The sequence below is a fragment of the Poecilia reticulata genome, chromosome 7 (assembly GCF_904066995.2).
Source record: "Poecilia reticulata chromosome 7, P_reticulata-male-v2, whole genome shotgun sequence".
Lineage (NCBI taxonomy): Eukaryota > Metazoa > Chordata > Actinopteri > Cyprinodontiformes > Poeciliidae > Poecilia > Poecilia reticulata.
In genome coordinates, this window is record NC_088836.1 from 9,561,946 (window position 1) to 9,584,905 (window position 22,960).

Genomic DNA, 22,960 nt, shown 5'->3' on the forward strand with positions numbered 1-22,960 from the left:
ACTTTGTTCACTAGTTTTCTGACCCTCAGTCAATGTTTAGCCCAGTCTATTAAGTGTTAGTGCCACGGCAGAAAAAAACAACTGCCTGGTATGTTTTTCCAATGGTTTGTTGTTTGAAAATAAATTTGCATTAGGTGCCATGGCTAAAACAACCCCGATCTTTTCAATCCATGGAGATGCACTGTAATTATTTAGAAACGTCAATGTTATTATAGCATTTGGGGAAAGCCGGAGGGGGTCGCAGTAACACAGCTCCTGCAGTTGTTCAGATATTTCTACTGAGGTTGAACAGTTGGACTGAAAAGATCTGTTGGAAATTGGATACTTATTGCCATACATTTATAGGAACAAAGTCATTTTTCACTTTTGTTTTTTTTTTACTGACTCTTAAGCCAGCAACTTTTTCTCATCGTTGTTTGATCAATTTTTTTAAACATTTAATGTCAACACGTCAATCGCTCAGACCCACGGCAGAGCTGGTGTCATCGGCAGCCTGGTTGAGAAGTTTGTTGCCACGGACTTTAGGAGCGTTTTATGTAAGCTGTTTTTCACTTCACACTGAGCTCATCATCATCACCGGCCTCCGTGCCCCATTATGGCAAGGATGTTTGTGTGAGTGCATGCGAGCTTATGTACATTCTCATGCCAGGTATCACGCTGAGAGCATGTTTTCTGTGCTGGGTTTTTGTGTGTGTGTTTGCATTGAAATGGAGTGTGTGCGCGTTTGAGTGTGTGTGGCATTGTTGCATCCTTGTTGGTCCAGTCTTTCCAGGCAGAATCTTGACTGGACTGAAGGATAAATTTGATTGGTGTGTTTTCATGTCATGGTGAGGGATCCAAAACCTGACAGAACATCATGTTATTTTCTGAACCAAACTGGAGTCTTGCTATGTACAAAATGATTTTTAGGAGGGATAAATCTTGGTTTTATTGCTACTTCATTTATTTTTAGATGGAGAGCAACGGGCTGAGAAATCTGTTCCGTCTCTAAAATGTTCCCCACAGAAACATAAACTCAAGCGATTTTACATGTGTGTTGGATATTTAATCATTGATTAATGTTGTTTTATGAGTGCTCGTCCCCTGAAATATGTCTGTCTGTGCGTCAGTGTTTGTGCCCCGTCTTGTGTTTCATAAGCTGTCCATTTTTTTGATGCAGCTCTTACATAAGCTCCAGATCTGGTTCAGTGTGCTTCTGACTGAACAAGCGAGAGAAAGAAAGCAAGAAAAAGAGAAGGTTAAATAAATAAAGTTACGTTCAAGGAGATTGAGGGAAAATTGATACAAAATTTTTTTTAAAAAGTAGAAAAAGCAACACAGGTTTTCACTTTTCAGAGGGATTTTAGGGCAGAGAGAAGAACTTTACCTGCACTGGTTAGTAAATGACACCTTGAGCCTCATTCTACAAGATTGAACAAGAAAAATATAATGTTTTTCATTAATTATTATTATTAAGCCCTGCAAGGTTAAACTCAAAACTCAGAAAATAAATCCTGACAATTACAAGAAGTTACTCTAATATTTTGCTACCAAAAGATATCAGCATTTTTATTAAAATTGATCAATGTCTGGCTAAAGTTTTACAATTATTGATGCACCTGAATTTTGGTTTATCCAAACATTTGACCTACAGGTTGTATTATAAAAAATATAACAACTGTTTTTTTTGTACTACTCTTACTCTGCCCTTATTCTGCCTTATTTTAAGCTTATTGTTGAATCAATTTTACATCGACAGCAATTCTCTTGGCTTGTGGAAACTGTTACAAAGCAATAGCAACGATGGTTGAGGTGAGATCACCAAGACAGGACTCAAAATCTTCCTTACTGGTCACCAGCTGGTTTCCTGATGCATCTCTATACGATGCCATCAAATATTTTGAAATATGATCCTATACTTGGGTTGGGAGTTGTTTCAATCTAACCTCTGTCAGATAACAGTCATCAACTTTACCTCTTTGAAAAAAATAATTTAAAACTAAACTCATGTTCGTCTATGATACATTACTGTGCTGTGCTTTATTTTGACATGTTTTCATTCAGATTTATACTTCAGTTCTTTGTGAATATTTCAAATCAGAGATAAGAAACATAAAAGGGAATTGGTAACAAATATGCGCCAAGTAGGGGAAGTTATACTTACCGTGTCTAAACGGTGGCGCTTCCTGTTTTAAGTGGGTTGCCTGAGTGTTTAAAGTTGCTTCGCTGTAACAGTGAAACACCAGTCCATGCCACTTCCCCTGAGTCATCAGCTATTATAAAACATTGTTATGCAAGCCTTCCTGCTGTTGAGAGCTGGCAGACGCCATATTTTTTCATTCCAAATACCTCTCTAACCTCTCTGTCCTTATCAAAACGTAGCCTGTCATTGTTTCTGATCCAACATACAAAACCCATCGAGGTTTTGATGAAAACCAAAGAGAAATATACAAAATACATATAAATATATGATAAACACATGGAATTTTGCAAAAGTGTGTCTTAAATTTGGTAAAGGTGTAAAACAACAGCAAAAGGGTGTGATTGGCTGTGAGGGAAAGTTGCATGTAAAATTCATAAAATAATTTCAAGTTGTATTTATTCCTGGTTTGGCTGAGACGTTGCAGTTTGTGTGCGTGCTACTATGAGTTTTTCCATCATTACTTTCAAAGACGGCCTCAATATTTGTTCTCACATCTTGAGTGAATAAAAATACACAGTAAATTGCTGCCGATCCTTTTAAACCCTGAGCTCAGGCTCGGCTAAAACAGTTCATGTAACATGAATACAGACGCTTTCATTTAGAACTGCAGCAATTTTGTTCGTCACGTTGAAGTAACCTTATATTTTTTTTGTTAATATTAATTCTTATGATGAATGATAACAATTGAAGCTAATCTCTCCTTTATTTGTTTTTATTGATCATCATCTGTGTTCCTGTTTTCCTCCTACAGACCAGTCCCACAGCGCCCCCTTCAGCTCGGAGAATGAGGCTCAGGGTGGCGATCCGGCTGTGTGGCAGTGCACCCCTCCCCCATCTACCTCGCCTTCGGCGGAGGCGCCGCACCACCCACCCACCTCGCAGTCCTTGTCCAGACCCCACTCGAGGCCGGCAAGCCAAAGCCACGCCCCTCCCTCCGCCCTGACAGGAACCAAGAAGAGGAGCTCCAAGCCGGCTCACATGAGACGAAACATCAGGTACCGGAGTCGGCGCCTCGGGCCAAGCTTCAAACACGGTCTGAGTCAGAGAGCTAGAAGGACGCCCACCTAGTTACTCTGTAGGGATCCTTGAAGAAACAACACAAAGTGCAACAATTAACCCCTCTATTAAAGCAAACTCAACGCCTTATAGAAGTTTTTTTTTTTTATTGATGCTAGACATTGGGGGCAGACAAAAAAAACCCCAGCTAAAAATACTTTATCTGATTCTATAATGTTTTTATCTTAGTAACACTTAGTTGTAGTTGCATTAAAATTTGTTTACTAGCAGTTCTATTATACTGTGCAGCTTTTTTTCCATTAGAAAACCAACAGCAGCCCAGTTGCCCATAAAATCTGTTAGTGATTTCAGACACTGTATGCTGAGTCTACAGCCTCATTCCTCCCGACTGCCAGTAACCGTGTAAAAGCCGAACCCCAACTATGCTGCTTCACTGCAACACAGCGCATTTAGATAAATATCAAACATATGTCAATAATGACAGATCTGGAGCCTATTTACAGCTTCTAGAGCCCTTTCCAACTGGGACACATAAATATTTACATTAGGAGGATTACGACTCAGGCTTAAGGATTCTTTTAAAAGAGTTCATCTCATAGGTAAAGAAGACATACAGTACACCCCAAAGTATTCAGCTAGCTGGAGGATGTATTAGCTTCAATGTTTCTTGTAGTAGGCTTATTTGCATTAGAAAAATTATTTAAAAAACAATGAGTCCTCATCAAATATTGGTTACAGTCTTGAGTAAAGTTAATGAACCGATCATAGATTTGTGATCGATTTCAAAACCCTTATTTTTTTGTAAATCTTTGATGTGTCAGTGACTTTTTTTCAGTTTCTCTTTAAAAGCAGTAATAATAGTCCAACAGAATAAAGGTTGTTTTAAATCTGAGCTTTCCAAAAGCCCGACTCCAACTCCAAAACAGAGGATTCAAATGGAAATAACTGAGCAACGTTGTTATAAGTTTCCGCCTTTCTGCTGTCTACTGATAAATCAGCTCCATGGACTGTTTTATAAAATAACTCCTGTGGTAGTAATTGTGGGAGATAGTTTGCTTGCAAAACTGCAAAAAAAGAGAAAAAAGTAGAAAATGGTAAAATAGCAAAATAACTAGCAGCCTCCAAATCTTAGTTTTCTGTTGCAGCCAACATGAAACTATTGAAAACACTCCTTATGAGTTATATCCCCCCAGAAACAATTAAAATCCACTGATTCTGGTCAGCAGCAGAATTTTTTGGTTCATAGTCAACATCCTGTAGCAAAAGCTATTAAGACTATACCAGACAGAGAGCAACGTAAACATTCATTTTTCTACTTGTCTAATTTTCTTAATTCAGCACTTTGGTTATTTATGTTTAGTTTTAGTTGCTACATTTAGGAAACAGCAGCTAAAGTTCTGTGTCATTATGTGTTGAGAGGTCACTGGCAATGGGCGAGTTTGAACTTTAGAGTGAATGAGCTTCCCTGCTGCGCTATGAAGCAAAACAAGTGAGCACAGTGGTTGCACTAAATGCTGAATCCCTCTGTAAACTGAAGGATTTCAAAGTGTGAGTTCAGTGTTTACTGGGGGCTCAAAACAATTTCAGAGGAAGTTCTGTGTAATTTTTATTCAATGTTTTATTAGCTATGAAAAGAAAATCTCAAATATCAGTGCTGCAGGTTGATGGGCTCAGACTGAGTAACTGCAGAGAAATTTCACTGATTTTGATTAAATAAAAAAAATTGCTGTGTTTTGAGTCATCTGGATATGCGAGGTATTATTTGTAAAGTTCGGGTTTTATACTCTTACAATCTTTCAGACATCCAGGGATTTTGCTGAAGAGTTAAAATGGAGCAAGTGTTCTACTTTTTTGCAAACTTTTTGTCAGAAGTTGCACTTCTGACAAAAAATAACTTTTTGTCAAAATAACTTTTTGTCAGAAGTTACACTTCTGACAAAAAATAACTTTTTGTCAGAAGTTACACTTCTGACAAAAAATAACTTTTTGTCAGAAGTTATTTTTATTTTTTTTATTTTTTTATCTCTCTCTTTCTCACTGATTATTTCTGTTTTTATTTTAATTATGTAAAGCACTTTGAAATGCCTTGCTGCTGAAATGTGCTATACAAATAAAATTTGATTGATTGATTGATTAAAAAATTTTTAAATTTGCAATTTAGAACTGTTTCGCAATCTTATGTGCAGCTGCCAAAGCTACAGAAGACAAATATTTCACAGAATATAGTTCAGGTTTTATTACATTCAAAACGGAAGTTCAGCTTTGTTGGTTATTACAAATATTCCAAAAAAGTCCCTGAAAAATCAAAAAATTGACATTTCATGTAATAGAATTTGATTGTTTGTCAAAATACACAATTACAATTAAGTTAAAAGTATGTTTATCTGGCTACATTTTAGGAAATTGTTGAGGGAACATCAGTTAGATGCAGTGACCAAAGTCGCCCAGCAGGAGGAGCTAGAGCGAAGGCAACGTCTGGAAGAGCAAAGGAAGCAGGATTTTCCTCTACCTCTACTGCCTGAATACACAACCGGTAAGAAGATGTGCACAAAGATGATTAATCCTTCAGTTTCTGAATCTTACATCTCTACTTGAATAATCTGTAATCAACATTCTTTATCATGCATAATAAGAATGATTGCTAATCACACACATACCTGCCTAAACTTTTCTCCTTCATTGTCCATTCATTAACTCCATGTGTGCTTCCATATCTTTTCTATTTCTTCCATCTCATAGTTTCTGACTTACATGTTGCATTCTTCCTGTCCCCGTCCTCAGGCGATGTTACTCAGCATGTGCCCTCATCGTCTGCATCAGTGTCATTCCAGCAAAAAGTAAAGTCCACCAGACAGGATGCGATGTGCTTGGAGTCCAGCAGCACGAGTATCAGTGCAGATAAATGCAAGACTGACACACTCACCTCTGCAGCAACAGCGCAAACACAAAAAACAGGTGAGGTACACAATCCTCAAACAAGGGCTTTATTTTAAAACCAGCCAGCAGGTACTTTAAGTGTTTTGAAGACTTTTATAGTTGAAAATAACAGTTTTAATCAGAAACACTAAGAGGATTTCTAATAGTGTTCATTTTAAGACCCATTATCAATGGCGTAAGCACTTCTGTGCTACAGTTGTTGCAGCAAATTGGGCTTTAAAACACAAAGTTGATGACATATAAATGAGCTGTATTTGATCAGGGTTCATAAGTGTGCAGAACCACACACCCCAGATTTTGAAACCAAAATGGAAAAGAATGTCAAAAAAATTTATGCACCTCTAAATCCCAAAATGTAAATATGGTGTACTTTTTTGACTAAATACAAAACTGTAGTTTTGAATGTAACTGAACTATTCAGTTCATTTTAGAGGGATGTTTTCATTTTTCCAATCCAATGCGCAAAGTTAAAAAAAATTAAAAAAGACAAAGAGCACAGAGGTATGTATATTTCTGGATTTAAACTGAGAAAATAATATTTTTTTTGTTTAATTTTGCCTTGTAACAATTCAATATTTTTATATTCTGTTTGACTGTCGTTCGAGTAATGATGTGGTGCTGGTTACCCTCAAACTCTGTCATACCATAAAGCTTGGATGTCGTAGAAACCAGATAGCTTCAAACCACTCAAACATGAAAAAAATTACAATATGAATTACAAGCAAAGGTGAGGTTCAGCAAAGCTGTTATTATACTCAGCTGCATTTGTGCCATCCGCATTGTAACCATGTTAAATGAATGTGATAAAGCTTCTAGTTCTACTTCTGTTTCAGTCAGGTGTCCGCACAGACATTGCCGTAAGCATGGACGATGTCTTCTTCTCAGTTTCTGGTGTTTTAACATGGCAGCTTTACGGCGCCATTGTATTATTATTGTAATTGCATGCAACTTTTTAAGGACGTCATTTGCCATCCTGCTGCTGTGTGGGATCTTTTCACACCAAGGCCTTTACTGCCTTGAGCAGTTTATGAAGATGCTTTCCAACAAATGGTGTAAACAAATAATGAGAAATGAAAACTTAAACAGGCCAACAATGGCCTTGAATATATTTTCACCATGGTGTTTTTGAAAATTACTAGAATAAATCTCACTCCCTTATCCAAAGCTTTTGAGCTTTGCTATATGTTATCGCATGTTTCTCATCCTGTAAGCCTGCCGGCATTCAGTGCTACATTAAATATGATGGTTAAGTCAGAGCCTTCCCGAGTGGCTCATCTGGGTAGAGAAGTTACTGAGATTGTATGACTTTCCCATTGTCTCACAAAGCCTCATACAGTATCTACTATTTGCTTCTCAACAGTTGTATAACAAGCATCCATTTATTAAATTACACAGCCTGTTTGAAATTGACTTTTGACCTCCAGGGTTTGGAGGAGCAGCACATCAGAGACTTTATCGCTGGGAATTTCCAGGAGAGACAAAAAAAAAGTTTTTACTCGAAAACCACAGGAGAGATGTGTACTAGTATTTCTTTTTAAAGTTTTATCAGATGGGTTGTTTAATGACGAAGATTATTTTTAACATCCACAAAGAGATCTCAGTGTCACATCAACTTGCCTACTTTTCTGTCTTTTTCTTCAGTTCTCTTCTCCTTTTCTTGTTTAGATAGCAGAGACAACATAAACAAAGTCAATTTCCAACAGAAATAGGCGAGATCCTGATAATGATTCATATTTTTCAAAAATATTTCAAGTTGACTGACTGTAAAACTTATTTGGAGCCATTTAAAACTCAGGTGTAACACAGTTAAACAAATGCAGTTAACATGACCGTGAGACTTATGTAAAAGAAGAATCAGTTGAGTAATTCTTCTTTTACCATCCATGTGCTCAGATACACACACCACACACATCCAGCAAGTCAATCAAATAGTCAAAATAAAGACACACACACCCTGGGATAAATAAATGCATATTTTAGACTCCAGATCAAAGCAAATTGCAGACACACACCTGCAGTGTAAGGACGGACCTGGAGATGGATGAACAGGTAAACACAGATAAATAATGAGAGGCCGAGGGATGAAAAGTGAGAAAACTGCCGAATGGAGGGAAGAGGGATTAAATGAGAGGGGTAATAAACCCAGCAGATCGTAGGGAGGAAGCAGAACACACACACACACACACTCATAATAAACACACACTCGCGCCACACACCACAGTGGCACAGTGACATTTCCAGTTGGGGTTGCATAACCAGTCGCCCCCTCCACTCTAATCCTACTTGTATAACCAGCCATTCACTGCAGTTATATAAGCTCACTCTGATTTTTTTTTTTTAACACACACTCCTCCTCTTCACAGCGTGCCGTCTCAGGCTGCTAGCTTGTATAACTTTGATACTCCTTTCTGTTCTCGCTTATGAGGCAGATTTTGCCCAACAAACACAGACGGACTCGATTTCTGTTATCGCTGAACAACTGATACCCCCAACTAGCAGAGATGAGAGCGGCAAGGCTTATGGGAATTTGATGGGAACTTATTGTAGCAGAAAAACTGCAGCAGATGTTTTTTTGTTTTTGTTTTTTTTAACACTGAAAGGCTTTTTTTCCTTCAATTAAAGTATCCTGATGTCTTTGCTTCTTTTTTACATTCATACATTTAATTATTAGTGTCCTGTCATTAGAGATACCAGCATTTAAAGGTGTGAGGGCTTGTTTTGTTGACAAGCTAATCTAACTTTAATATTTTCTACAATGTATATAGAAGTGCTGATTAGACATGAGTCAAATACCTTCTATGAAAATTTTAAAACTCCTCAAATGTTTCTTGCTAGATGCTAGAAAAATTACCAGGATGCCATAAGCATACACAACTTTACCCTCCCCCACTTGTTGCTGAGCAAAGCTGGTCATATAGCTGAAAAACATTGATAAACTTAAAAGAGAGATGTTTGTGTAATTGTCTGTATCCTTGTAATACCTTTACACCTCAGTATTTTGTTCTAATGATTCAAGAAGAATTGAAGCCATGAGGCAATAATGATCCCATGTTGCTAAGCATTTAGCTCTGTAGTCATATCAGCGTTGCCATGTACACCACACATGTACTACTGCTGCCGAATCAACATGACTGTGCAACAATGACCTTATAACACTGTAGTACATAGTGTATATTTATGTTTATGTACAAACATAAATAAATATTTGCATATAAACAAGACAGTGGCGTCATGAAAAAGTAACGTAACCGGTCGTGACTCAGCAGAACACAGTCAGTCCCGTCCTGTTGATTCAGCTCATTTCAAATGTTTGTTTTTTTTTCAAAGAGTTGTCTAATATGCGTTTCAACAACACTTAATTTTTCCTTCTGTGTATCAAAAGCAGCACATAGACTCATGTAAAAGGTGCTTCTTAAAACAACATTAATGGCAAAGTAGAAAACAGTGTGAAAGCTAAAACTAAATTTTGGTGGTTTTTTTTCTGCGATACTCGTTTTTTTCTTCTTTCTATTCTTACTTAAAACACAATGTTAACTCATACTGCCTTACCTAAAGTCCTCCCTACAACTAATGACAGACAAAGAAACGTTGTTTGCTTCCATTTACTTCAGTAAACTAATTGCATGTTTTGTGTGTATTTTTGTGGGGAACCGAGCAGCCAGCAGGATTTTTGTCATGTCAGATTGCTCCCCTCAACATCAAACCTCAAATCTTTTTACATGCAGTTGTAAGACCAGATTGAAATTTGATAGATAATTGTATTGGAAGTTTTGAGACCTTATTGATTTCTCTGTTTATTTATCTTCTATTCAGAAATAATAGATTTGAGGACAGATGACTATGACACTGTTGCTCAAGTCTCCAAAGAGGAAGAGGAGAGTGAGCCTAGTGGTGCACATGCCAACGACACCCAGAACCAACCAGACGCCCAAGGCAGGGTTATCGTCAACCTCAACCATCCAGAGGCAGACGAGGACATTTTCCTGTCGCCACAGCTGGCGCGAGCAGTCAAACCTCACCAGGTATCGGGATACACTCAGAATAAGAACATAGATAAAAGTTCAGCTTTAGATGTGATGCGTAGTTAAAATATCCGTTCACTGGAATCTCCAGAATTTGGATTTCTTCGCTCTTCTTGTCTGCGTCACTTCATCTCGTGGGTTTTTCTCAATCCGTCTTCAGATCGGCGGAATCCGTTTCCTGTACGACAACTTGGTGGAGTCCCTGGAGCTCTTCAGCAACAGCAGCGGATTTGGCTGCATCCTGGCTCACAGCATGGGCTTAGGCAAGACGCTTCAGGTCATCTCCTTCATTGACGTCTTGTTCAGGCACACTCAAACTCACACTGTGCTCGCCATCGTACCGGTAAGCATCTGTGGGCCTCCTCCATTTAATGCCTGGATAATGATAATAAAAAGGTTAGATGTAAATTTACAGATCTTGTTTAATCTGTATAGCGTAAAAAGAAATTGTCCTGAGTACTGAACCCCATAGCATCCCAAAAATGGCTAAAGAGGTGTGAACAAGATTAATCTTCACTGTGATCCAAACAAACCAAAATTTGATACACATACTTATTCCCTTCCAGGTGAATACACTGCAGAACTGGCTGTCAGAGTTCAACACATGGGTCCCTCCTCCTGAAGCATTACCTCCAGACACCGATCCTACACTGGTCACACCGCGTGCATTTAAAGTTCACATCCTCAATGACGAACACAAGTAAGTGACCGGAACAATTACTGAACTGAAAATGTCTGTACATAATATCACCCAACCATTTGTTTTGGGAGGTTTTTTTTGTTGGGGAAAGCATTTTTATTTGACTAAGAATAGCCTTTCATTTTCTCCTGACACCCAGAAACACAGCGTCCAGGGCCAAGGTGGTGGAGGACTGGTCTCGGGATGGTGGAGTCCTGCTGATGGGTTACGAAATGTACCGTCTCCTGTCTTTGAAGAAGAGCTTTGTGGCTGGGCGGAAGAAGAGGAGCAAAAAAACTGGAGGACCTGATATCATAAACCTGGACGAAGAAGACAGACAACAGCAACTTCTAAAAGGTGAGGAAAGACGTAGAACGGGGAAAATGAGGAAGTTAGTGGAGAGAAAGTGAAGAAGATTAAAGTAAAATTAGAGTAAAGAAAGATAAGGGAGCTGAAATAGCTCACTGAGGTCGTGTCTTTTCTTAAGGTGTTGAGAAAGCCCTTTCCCGACCCGGTCCAGATGTGGTGATCTGTGATGAAGGACATCGCATTAAGAACTGCCACGCCAGCACGTCTCAGGCCCTAAAGAACATAAGAACCCGGCGGCGCGTAGTCTTGACCGGCTACCCGCTCCAGAACAATCTCATTGAGTACTGGTGCATGGTCGACTTTGTCCGTCCCGACTTCCTAGGTATGTGGTGAGGTGTGTTTATGATTCTGCATGTCTGCTTTCCTTTTTCCATTTTTTTGTTGATTTTCTTTTTTACATATTTCAGGAACAAGACAGGAGTTCAGTAACATGTTTGAGCGCCCCATTCTTAATGGACAGTGTGTGGACAGCACGCCTCAGGACATCCAGCTGATGAGGTACAGGAGCCACGTTCTCCACAGTCTGCTGGAAGGCTTTGTGCAGAGGTAAGAGCATCGCCACTCAAGAAATTAAACTTAGTTTCTCTTAAGAAACTCTTTCTAATACTGACTGGTTTATTTATAATCCAGACGAGGCCACGATGTCTTGAGGGACCAACTTCCCTCTAAGGACGAGCATGTGATCCTGGTGCGTCTGTCTCCCCTGCAGAGGGCACTCTACACCGAGTTCATGAACCGCTTCAGAGAGGCAGGGAACACCGGCTGGCTCAGCCTCAACCCCCTGAAAGCTTTTTGTGTCTGCTGCAAGGTCTGTGTGTGTCCAAAATGTTGCTTGTCCTCTTCAGTATTATACTTTTATTCATTTGGAACTGCGATTTGTTGTTGTTTCTTAGATTTGGAATCATCCAGACGTGCTGTATGAAGCTTTGCAGAAAGAAAACCTGGCAAGTGAGCAGGATTTGGACCTTGACGACATCACGTCCACCTCACAGGGCAGATGTCCGACGGCAACACCGGCTCCAAAGTCAAAGAGTTTGGACAACCCGGATCCAATCTGTGGACTGAGTCTGAACCAGCTGCAGGAAAAAGCCAATCAGGTCATCACGTATGAGTGGGTATGTGCCAGTTTGAGGTTTTCTAACATTAGATCTCAAAAATCGTTTATGCGACAACAGATCTAACGGCATTTCTTTTACTCCTTCACATGGCTAGGCGAAAGAACTGATGTGTGACTACAAGCCTGGCATCCTGGAGAACTCGGCAAAGATGGTGCTGCTGTTCCACCTGATAGAGGAAAGTGTCAGGAAGGGAGACAAAATCCTCGTGTTCAGGTGAAAGATCGAAATAAAGCAAATCTGTTTTCTTTAGGATTGAAACTCTTGGTTGTGGGATTCCCAAACCTCTCATTGTTTTCTACCTTGTCATGGCCCTTCTGTATGTGACCTTACGTTTTCTCCTGCTCCTCTTTCAGTCAAAGTCTGTCCACACTTACCGTGATCGAGGATTTCTTGGCCAAGAGATCAGTGCCTCCTTCACCATATCCAACCGACAAAGACCGACCCAACCAGAACTGGGTCCGCAATCTCAACTACTACAGTAAGTCATCACTGATTATGGTTTCAACAAGTTTCAAAGACTTACTAGATACTGACCATCCAAAACACACCTAAGGAAGAACAGATTTCTTTCAATCTCCATTTTATCTGGTACAAACTAGTCATGACTCAATATTTAGTTCTAAATCTTCTGTAGAAATTACAATTAGTTTGAATATTGCACCAACATGTTTGCTAGGGACCAAGGTTTCAGTGTAACCTTGATACACTGAAATCTGTCTAATATGTAGGTGAGTCTTTTCTTCTGACTGTAGTGATTCTATGCATCAGTTTTCATTCAATTGCATTGACATGCAATGAGTGCTGCCACCTGCAGGCGATTTTAAGTAGCAGACAGACTTCACTTCCCCTGGTTACTCAAGTACTTAAAAGTCACAGAAATTGTTGCTAGTCTGTAATTTATCAGTGTGCAGAATGATCCTCCTAACATGACCTTAGTTTTTTTGTTTTTTTTATCAAGCAAAAGACTAGTTAAATGATAATTCTCTGTCAAACAAAAACACGTGCAGTTTCTTACTTTTGCTTGTATATATATATTTTTTTATTTAAGTTTAACTGTGGATTTGCTGTGGGATATTTTCCAGGACTGGATGGAAGCACGACAGCTTCAGAGAGAGAGAGACTGATAAATCAGTTCAATGACCCGACCAATACATCAGCCTGGGTTTTCCTACTTTCAACCAGGTAAGCCCCCACCACCTCCAACACACAGACACCATAACCATTATTAATATCAAGATCCAACATCAGAAATAATGTAAAATCACTATCTGGACCTCAGGGCTGGTTGTCTGGGTGTGAACCTGATTGGAGCGAACCGAGTGGTGGTGTTTGACGCCTCCTGGAACCCCTGCCATGACGCTCAGGCTGTGTGTCGCGTGTACCGCTACGGACAGCGGAAACAGTGTCACATCTACCGCCTGGTGTGCGACTTCACTCTGGAGAAAAAGATTTATGATCGTCAAATCTCCAAGCAGGGAATGTCTGGTGAGTTCGGGACTTCTGTGTTATGAGTCTACAGAAATGGAGCACTATCTGGAATCGTTGAGTTCTCCAGGAAGAATATTTACAAAATGTGCCTCACAAGCTATTCTGGCTCCCTGCTCAGGTATTAAGCCTGTCAAATATAGCTTTAAATCTCTCTCTGTTTAGTTTCCACAGCATATCCAAAACACATTTAGACAGTAAAAGAGAAATGTGGTCGGGGGAAGCTGGAACCGAAACCATACATTTTCTAATTGCAGACGCTTTCAGCTACTTAATAAATGTTTATTCATGAACAAAAACCATAAAACTAAACAAATTGTCTTTGGCAAGAAGCCAACCTTTGATGTTTTCCGAGTTTTAGAAGATAAAAAACATGCATTTTGGATTACTAAATTTTTTTTAAATATCCTTTTGTATCATTAATTGCATGATTTCTCTTAAATCTTTTCGCAGTTCTTTTGTCTCATTCTTTTTTCACAATTTCAGCTACGTATGCTTTTATAAAATTAAAATGTTGCTCTCCCTTCTTCCACCAGACCGTGTTGTGGACGACCTGAACCCTGTGCTGAATTTCACCAGGAGGGAAGTCGAGTCCCTTCTTCACTTTGTGGAGGAGGAACCGGAACCATCCCAGGTCCGGCTGCTGACCGGAGAAATCAGGGAGAGCGTTCTGCAGAGAGCTCTGCATCTCTACTCCCACCTTATCACCAAGGTAGGTGGATATCATGCATATTTAAAAATTAACTAAAGCCAAATTAGCCAAATTATAAAAAAAAAACTGCAGGAGAACCTTTAAAGGTTGCAAAGGCGTCAGTTAAAACTGAGGCAAAGGTTCACTTTACAACATGACAGCAACTATAAACATACGACAAGAGCTACAGTGAAGTAGTTGTTGGTATACAGTAATTAAATGTGCAGAAGGTCTAGATTCTAGATAATAGATTCTTGCAGTTGAAATGATTAATCTGATTGTGATTAATCAATTCTTCTTTGTTTGTAAATATGTTTAACTCAGGTTTCCTCAAGTGCCATCATTTTAGCTTAACCCAGTTTAAGATCTGCAAACAAAATCTCATACTAAGCTTCTTTCGCTACGCTGGATGTTACGTCAAGCAAGCTGACCTTTTCACATGTTGATGTTTGAAGTATTTTTTTAGCTGCAAATGATCCAGCGTACACTAAACATATTCAATGTTATTGTATTTTAGGCAATGACATAAAAAGGAATTTAGTTGTCTCTTAGCCTTTTTCATGTATTTCTAATATTGTATAAAAAGGCCTAAATGGTTAAATGAAAATGTGCAGAATGTGCAAATTTTAAATATTTTTTTCTATCTGATCGACTGAACAATCAATTACAAACATAACTTGCAGTCTTAAAGGATATGAATACTTTTGCAGGGCACTATTTAAAAAAAAACTAACAAAGTCGATTCAGATTGGAACTCTAATCACCGATAATCTTCCTCTTGTTCAGCAACCCTTCCCCCATGAGTCCCTCCTGATAGACCGCAGGGAGCTAAAACTGAGCAGCGCTGAGAAGAAAGCCGCCAAGAAGGGCTATGAGGAGGAGAAGAGGGCGTCTGTGCCGTACACACGCCCGTCCTACGCTCACTATTACCCTGCCAGTGATCAGAGCCTCACCAACATCCCTGCTTTCAGCCAGAGGAACTGGTCAGTGAGTTGCTGTTTGACAAAATATCCAGAAAAAAATCTTTTAAATGCTGTAAAGTTTTCTACAACATGTTCTCTAATCAGGTTTGAACCCTTCTAAAATGTGCATTAATAATAAAGTAACTAAAAAACAAACAACCTCTGTTCAGGCGCCCTCCCACTCGTACAGAGGACAAACCAGTGGCAAGCGTCCGGCCAGTTCAGTCTGCATCAGCTCCCATGATGCCCCGCCATGTGGCTGCGGGTTCAGGCCCAGACCGCGGCTCCTCTTCGTCCAGCCTCGGAGGCTTCCCCGTCAACTGCCTGCAAAAAGCCGGGGTGTTTGTGCAAAAGATCGTCACTACCACTGGTAGGCAAGCAGCGCCAACGCTTCTGTCTCCATCCATTTTTTTTTTGTCGTCGTTTGTACATAAGCCTCTGAAGTTTCACAAGTTGCTTCTGATGTCTTTCAGACATAGTGATTCCAGGTGCCAACAACTCAACAGACGTTCAGGCGAGGATCAACGCCGGAGAAAGTATCCATGTTATCAGGGGCACAAAAGGTGCAATTCCAAACTCTTAAACTAAATTTAACTTCTGATTTTCTACTTTAAATTAAATGGTGCAAGCCTTTTTTTGTCATCTTCAATCACTATCTGAAACTTAATAAACATCAACAATGCTGTGTTTTTCTTAAAAATGTAGTTACTTTTGATTCTTTAGGTAAAGTTTCATGTCAGTAAGTGTGTATACTAAAAACAATGTTTACTTTTTCTTGTATTTAGGGACATATATCAGGACATCTGATGGCCGAATCTTTGCCATTAGAGCAGCTAACAAGGCTAAGACCATGGATGAGAGTGTCGCAGCTCCTCCCAAAGGTTATTACTTATTCATTCATTAACATTGCATCACAACTTGAATTTTATTTATTTATTTTTTTGTGCAAAGTAGTGAGTAATTGAGAAGCTAAAGAAAAATTATGGATGGCTTTCTATACAATTTTAAGAATTACAATTTGAAATGCCTTGTTTTTACTTTTATTGCCACATTTTGGCACAGTTATAATGCAAGACTTTCAGGTGAAGTGGCATTCACTGTATCCCTATGCTTCTTAGCAAAATGACTGAAGCTCAGTTAAACTGCATAGAGAGACTCTCCAAAAATGTCAAAATCTTACCAAAATTTGGACTTCAGTCTAAACTGACACATGATTAATCTAAACCGCAACATTTCAGCTTCGATAACGCAAATGGGGTGTTTTAGGTTGTCTTTTAGCAAAAACATTGTATAGAAAATACTGTATAGATATGTAATAAGTTAGATTATTATTTTAAAACCAACGATCGTCTTTCTTCTTTCAGACTCAAAGGCTCCAACTCAGGAAGTTTCCTCCGGTGGCAGCAATGGTTGCATATCTCCTGACAGGAAACCGAAGGCACCCTCCAAGGCTGTGCCCCGCCCTCTTTCCCCTGACAGCCCAGAGATCATCAGCGAGCTGCAGCGCTACGCGGCCGGCTCGGGGTCCGACGCCGCAGACAGAGAAGCTGAGAGCGGCACCAAGGCCCCACCTTCTAACAAGCTGCCGCAGAAAAATTGTGGCAGCACTTACTCTGGGGAAGCCTCGAGCCACCATGATGCCTCAGTCGCTAATGTAACCCAGCCAAACGTGGACACCTGCGTTCCCCAGGATTTGAGAATAGGCAGCAAGCGTAAAGCCCCCAGCCCATCGATGGAGGAACGAGCCGGCAAGCAGCCGTACGCAGGAAAACACTCATCTTTGCCCGGGTTCCCATTCTCTGGGGGCTACGGCCTTCCCCCGATGGGTCTCAACGCGGCCATGTTGGGCGGTTCAGTGGGGCATCCCCTATTCATGGGGTCGAGCTCACACTACTTCCAGCCACCCAACAGCCAGCTGGGCAACCCCGCTTACATGTACCGAGACATGTTCGGCTTGAGCGGAGCCAGCGCCGCCTCCTCTTCCTCATCTCAGTCTTCGTCGACCACAGTGACGACTTCTGCCTCGTCATCTCCTTCTGCGTCAGTCAGCGCCGCCGGTTCTCTTCCGGGAGCCCTCCCGCCGTACATGTTGGGCCCCAGCTTGGCCGGGATGCTCCCGCCAGGCTTCCCTCTGTCATACAGTCCGTCTCTGGCTGGCCTGTACTCTGGGTCGATGCTGCCAGGTCCAGCTGCCACCCCAGGTCCAGCCGGAGCCAGTTTCCTGTCTCAGTACCCCCAAACTGCCGCCTCCGGGTCCTCCTCGTCCTCCTCCCCCTCCTCGTTTTCCCCTTCAGCGCGCTCAGAAAGCCACCGCACCCCGGTTCTGGTGAACAGCGGAGAGGTCAGTGGCGGCAGCAGCTCCGATGATGATGATAATGATGATGACGCAATTGAGATGATGGGACAGTAAGACAACTTTCAGTTTGACATGTTCGTCAGACTGCAATGTCCTCTGAGGGAGGATGGACAAAGAATTAAGGACAGTTAAGGTCTAAAATCTTCATTTTGGTCACCTGTATTGCCTTGGAGGAACAACCTGAGGGGTGACTGAACAGACTGGAGACCGAGTGACAAATGTTGATGCTGAATATCAGAATGTGAAGCATTTAAAAAGATCCAGAGGGTATGAGGAGGGAGGGATTTTAAATTCTATGGACTTTGAGCTTCCAGATTTGTTTGTCCAATCCTGGTATTAAAAAGCTCATCACTGGACTGAGAACTGCTGAGTGTGAGCCTATAGTGACGACAAACGGCCATTAGTTGAACTGTTAGAGATTCTACAGTAGTTCTGCAGCTTTGCAAAATGTGAAGACTCTTTGCTTACAGCTAATCAAAAAGGCAGCCAGAAGCTGGAGTTTCTCTTTATGTGATAGTTGAGGTTTTCTTTAAGTGAGGTTTTGTTAAAAAGTTCAAACTTTTTTTGGTGTATTTAAAGTAAATGCAGATCAGTTGGACCCAAAGCCTGAAACTAACAGCTAGTCTGTTAAGAGCCTTAGAACAACTCCACTCTAACACAGCAGTCCATGTGAAGGCTCTGTTATGAGTGCAAAATATCATTACACAGATGCTAATGATTACATAAACAGGAAATTGAGGCTGGAGACTGTGCGCCACCAGTGATCTTCCCGTGTGAAACGCACACTGAGAGTGGAACATGTATAGTGTCTCCAGTCATATTTTGATATTAAAATTAAGATTTTCAAGAAGAAAAAATGTAACTGGAGTTTAAGTGGACATTATACATTTTTGCACTGCCTTACCATGTTTATTAGGCAGTTACTCTGTCCAGAAACGTGGGCTTTCTCCTCCTCTGTTGCCACTCCGCCTCCTGTGCCCACGCCCTTTGTAAATAATTAGCGCATCATCACCAAGTTTATTTCCTAGACCATGAAGGCTTGGCAATTGGAGTTTGTTTTAAGATGGTGGAAGCCTGCTTTGGTCTGAGCTTCTTTCAGACTAGCCATTAGCTTTAGCCTTTAGCCCAAGCTAATCAGGATTTCGACTAAATGGAGACACCAGAGTTAACCGAGCTAGTAGGAGTCCAACCGCTTAAAACATCATATCAGAGCCTCACTTTGAAAATCCTGACCTATCCCATTAAAGAAAAATGTCCTTCCAGCTGAGGCAGCTTGTAGTAAACGTGTTCAGTAAGTGAAACTTTTTGTCATTTGTTGAATACTGCTACTGAATATTTCCTTGAACATCAAAAGAAAATATCAAACCAAACTCAGAAAAAAAAGAGAGAAAAGGATTGTTGCGCTAAATACTTCACTGCCAGGACAGGATGTCTTGTATTTTTGTTTTTTCTTTTTAAAAGGTGAGATGATGTGTCATCTTAAGGCTTGATGAGGTTGGAAAACATTTTACTGAAACTTAAAAAAACTCCAATGAAAGAAGAATGTACGAATAATCAAATGCCTTCATATCGGGCCTTTTTCTGTCTGAAAAGATTCCTTCTATTTAGGCGTGGGGTGTGGGATGATTTTCTTTTCTTTGCTTTTTATTAATGTGTACTGTATTTTTATGTAATCTACTTTTACAAAAAAGAAAAAAGAAAAACAAACAGGCGATTGCCTAAAAGCAGGCAGGTGGAAAAAAAAAAAAAAGCTAATGAGGTGTCATCCTTGTAGCGGAGAAACAACCAACAGAAGATGCCTTTATTTGCCTCCCATCTTTCTGAATGTTAGCTGTGAGAAAGAAGAGGTAAGGGGAGACTGAATCTCACCCACAGTCTTACTGTAGCCTAGTTGAAAAATGATGCAAAACACTCACTAAAGCCTAAATATATATACTGATACGACCCTAGGGGGCGCTGAGCTTCACAGCCCCCACCACCCCATCAAAGCTTTGGTTACGCTGGTGTTACTGTGTTTGTGTCGGCGCCTCGTCTTTCTAAAGGTTACAAAAGGAATCCTTTTCAAGAAGTGAAAAATGCAAACTTCCAACGTCGATACACGCGTTCACTCTGCTGCTTTGTTTTGTTTTTTCTCACTCATCGTTTGTCTCCGTCTTGTTCTGTGAGCAGAGTTGAAATGTAAAACTAAACTTCATTTTGGAGATATTGTGTGGCTTTTCAAAAAAATTAAAAAATAACAGCACAAACTCACCAGAAACCTCGAAAACAAAGAGGGTCGCATCTTAGAGCAGGTATCGATTGCAGAGCAGAAGTTCACAAACAGCATGGGCCGGTTATCGGTAATGAGGTGATTCGAGATATTTATAAACTTAGGGTTTCCAAACTTTAAAAAATGTTTTTAATTAATCATCTTACGGTGTAAAGCAGAAACGATTTTATTTATTTAACTTTTGTTGTTTTGTTTGTTTTATAATTCACGAATGGACAGGCAGTCAAAGCAAACGGAGATTTTCATTGACAATTTAAAGTCTTCATGAAATAGAAGATGTTACTTTTAGTAATCGCATATTATTTGTTTCATCTTAATTTTATTGCACTTAAAACTGTGCTATTCTTACTCAAGGTGTCCAACTATGAGAATCTCCTACCAGCCCAGGCCTAGTCTATAGCAGCTATGGTTGAGAAATGCATATCCGCAGCATACACTGTGCTCCTCTGTAAAACAGACATTAATCTGTGTACGTAGGTTAAAACAAACCTGACTTGTTTCTTTTCCCCATAACTCATCTTCAGCTTCAAAACCTATCCGCTTTGATCAACTGTATGTTTGTATGTTTCCCAGAACAGCAGCGGCTCCAGCTTTAAAAGCTACCAGCTCCTCACATGAACACAAAACTCCAAACATCATCAGAGCAAGACTCGAGCATTACTTGTTAGCTTTTTTTTATTATTCTTTAATTGATCCGTTCTTTATTCTGAAATGTTTACTCATGCTTGTTTGTTTGTTTTTTTCTTGGCTCTTCTCATTCGACAAGTTCTGAAATATTACCAAATTTAATTTATTTATGACTTTGAATATTTATTCATATGTATTTTTATTTTTGTACAGCGTTTTCTTTTTCTTTTTTTTGGTTTCCATCTTCTTGAGAATGTTTGTAAGATTTTTATGGTCCTTGTTAGTGTTTTCCCGTTAGATGCCTCAGACTTGTTGGAGGTTTTTGTTCGCTTATGATGAACCGAAAAATGACCCAACAAAACAATTACTGGACCAAATGATTACTGTGTTTGCTGAGCAAGAGCAAGATCCAGGATCTGAGAACAAACTGGCTACATCTGAAATACTGTGTGGAATAAATGTGGGAAAAAAAGGGGGAAAAAATGGCTACGTATAGGACAAAACTCTAAACACTACATTTAGTATTTGGACACACGCAAGTATTCAAGTGGATTTTAAGAGACATTTGTCTGAATTTAAACTTATGTCCTGGATCTAAAAAATAAAAAAAACAGAAAATCAGCAGGGGAAAGAAAGCAGCTTCACCAGATGCTTTTCATTCCCTATTCCATATTTCACCACATCTTAAGTTGTTTTGTTGTCCCATGATGCCAACGAGTTTCCTCTGTGATTAACTTTCTGGCTCGGCTTTTGCTGTGAAGACTGACCTGCTTAATAGTTTTACAGCTTTTTACTTGAATTTACATATTTATTAATACGAAGCGGTTTGAGCGAGCAAGCTGAGCCGACTGTCTGAATTCCAGTTTAGCCGAGGAGAAGGTATATCAAAAAAAAAAAAAAAGAAAAAAATGAAAAATTGTCTCCTGACTTTAAGGATGTTCTCTGTTCCAAGCCTGTTGAGCAGATGATCAGTGCTTCATGAGAATGGATCACCGTTTTACATGTTTTTGTTTGTTTCATTTGACTTTGTAAATAAAAGAAACATGCTCTAAATATTTTTTTTTCCTTCCATTTTCTTTATCTTATTTATAGATGCAAGCTACAAATGACTGACCAGATGACGATGTGTGTGGATTTCACAGAGTTTGGCACCGTTTGATTTAGATTGTCTGTCTTTTCACCCAGGATGCCATAATGTCATGGGGTGGCATGAGCGTTCAAGTATTTATTTATTTATTTTTTAATGCTTTTTCAGAAAATGTTTGATTAAGATATGTGTGGAACAGTGGAAGAATTATTTTTACGTTAGCAGATTCTTCAAAAATACAGTTTTGGTTTCTGAAACAAATGAAGAAACACCCTGGCGGTGGCAAATTGTTACATTTCTTGTCGACAGTTTATGTGGGAACCTCCACTGCTCACACACAAACTGACTGACCGCGTGCAAAGCTGGCAATAGTTGTCCATTCCTTTTTATGAAAATAAATTTGCATGTTTATTGTCAGTAACTGTAGACATGTTGTTGTTAGAAAGGAACATCCAATATTTAGCCCTGTAGAAAATGGATGAAACTGAAACTTTAAGGACTAAATTCAAGAGAAAGCTGTAAATATTTTCTATCCTTCCTTCAAAAACATTAAAAGATGGGGGAAAAAAACTACCTAAAGAAGCTTCCAACACACTATTTAACAAAAATAAAACATTTAAAATTTACTTTTTAAAAAAATTCTCTGCATTTGAAAGTTTTTTTCTTTATTTTCCCTTCATTTCCACTCTTGTACTTGTTTGTGCTTCCATTTGCTTTGTTATGCATCCTGCCCAACAGTAGCACACTGGTAAAATTGTTGAATGAGAGAACAGAGTGAAAATCTTCTCTCTCTTTTTATCCTACCTTAACCTTATTTGATTCTCTTAATAGAATTTATGTTACATTTTCTTGGCAGACACTGAAAAATCCATTTTTATTTATTTTTTCTTTGCAGGTTACTTTAGTTTAAAATATCTTAAGTGTCATTGAATGTCCACCAAAACCGGACTACTCCAATGAGAGGTATTGCAGGTTTTTAATGGATTCATTGAAAACCCAATAGTCGTTGCGTTGTGGTGATTAATAGCAAAGGCAACTCAATTCACTAGATGTCATGCATGATTCTCAGGCAGAAGAAATGGCTGCAAAATCACCACATACCTGCTAGACTAGATCGAAATTGTGCCTTAAAACTAGTCATGTGCTTAAATATGTTACA

At 39.6% G+C, this 22,960-nt stretch overlaps 1 protein-coding gene across 6 annotated transcripts in view; it reads left to right on the forward strand.

Annotated features, from left to right (window-relative positions):
• Window positions 1-21,767, forward strand: part of LOC103467138 (helicase ARIP4-like) — a 58,525-nt gene extending 36,758 nt beyond the window's left edge. For 4 of the 6 annotated variants that reach the window (XM_008413228.3, XM_008413229.3, XM_008413233.3 and 1 more), the window contains 21 exons: window positions 2,934-3,177; window positions 5,599-5,732; window positions 5,939-6,154; window positions 9,950-10,158; window positions 10,319-10,501; window positions 10,725-10,858; window positions 10,998-11,194; window positions 11,325-11,528; window positions 11,614-11,752; window positions 11,837-12,014; window positions 12,100-12,321; window positions 12,419-12,537; window positions 12,678-12,802; window positions 13,407-13,506; window positions 13,604-13,809; window positions 14,346-14,521; window positions 15,287-15,483; window positions 15,633-15,832; window positions 15,936-16,025; window positions 16,248-16,343; window positions 16,827-21,767. In XM_008413228.3, coding sequence (XP_008411450.2) covers window positions 2,934-3,177; window positions 5,599-5,732; window positions 5,939-6,154; window positions 9,950-10,158; window positions 10,319-10,501; window positions 10,725-10,858; window positions 10,998-11,194; window positions 11,325-11,528; window positions 11,614-11,752; window positions 11,837-12,014; window positions 12,100-12,321; window positions 12,419-12,537; window positions 12,678-12,802; window positions 13,407-13,506; window positions 13,604-13,809; window positions 14,346-14,521; window positions 15,287-15,483; window positions 15,633-15,832; window positions 15,936-16,025; window positions 16,248-16,343; window positions 16,827-17,872 — 4,415 coding nt within the window. In that variant the 3' untranslated portion in view covers window positions 17,873-21,767. The remainder of the gene's footprint in view (window positions 1-2,933; window positions 3,178-5,598; window positions 5,733-5,938; window positions 6,155-9,949; window positions 10,159-10,318; window positions 10,502-10,724; window positions 10,859-10,997; window positions 11,195-11,324; window positions 11,529-11,613; window positions 11,753-11,836; window positions 12,015-12,099; window positions 12,322-12,418; window positions 12,538-12,677; window positions 12,803-13,406; window positions 13,507-13,603; window positions 13,810-14,345; window positions 14,522-15,286; window positions 15,484-15,632; window positions 15,833-15,935; window positions 16,026-16,247; window positions 16,344-16,826) is intronic. The other 2 variants (XM_008413231.3, XM_081608812.1) reach the window with 2 other exon arrangements.
• The last annotated feature ends 1,193 nt before the right edge of the window (window positions 21,768-22,960 follow it).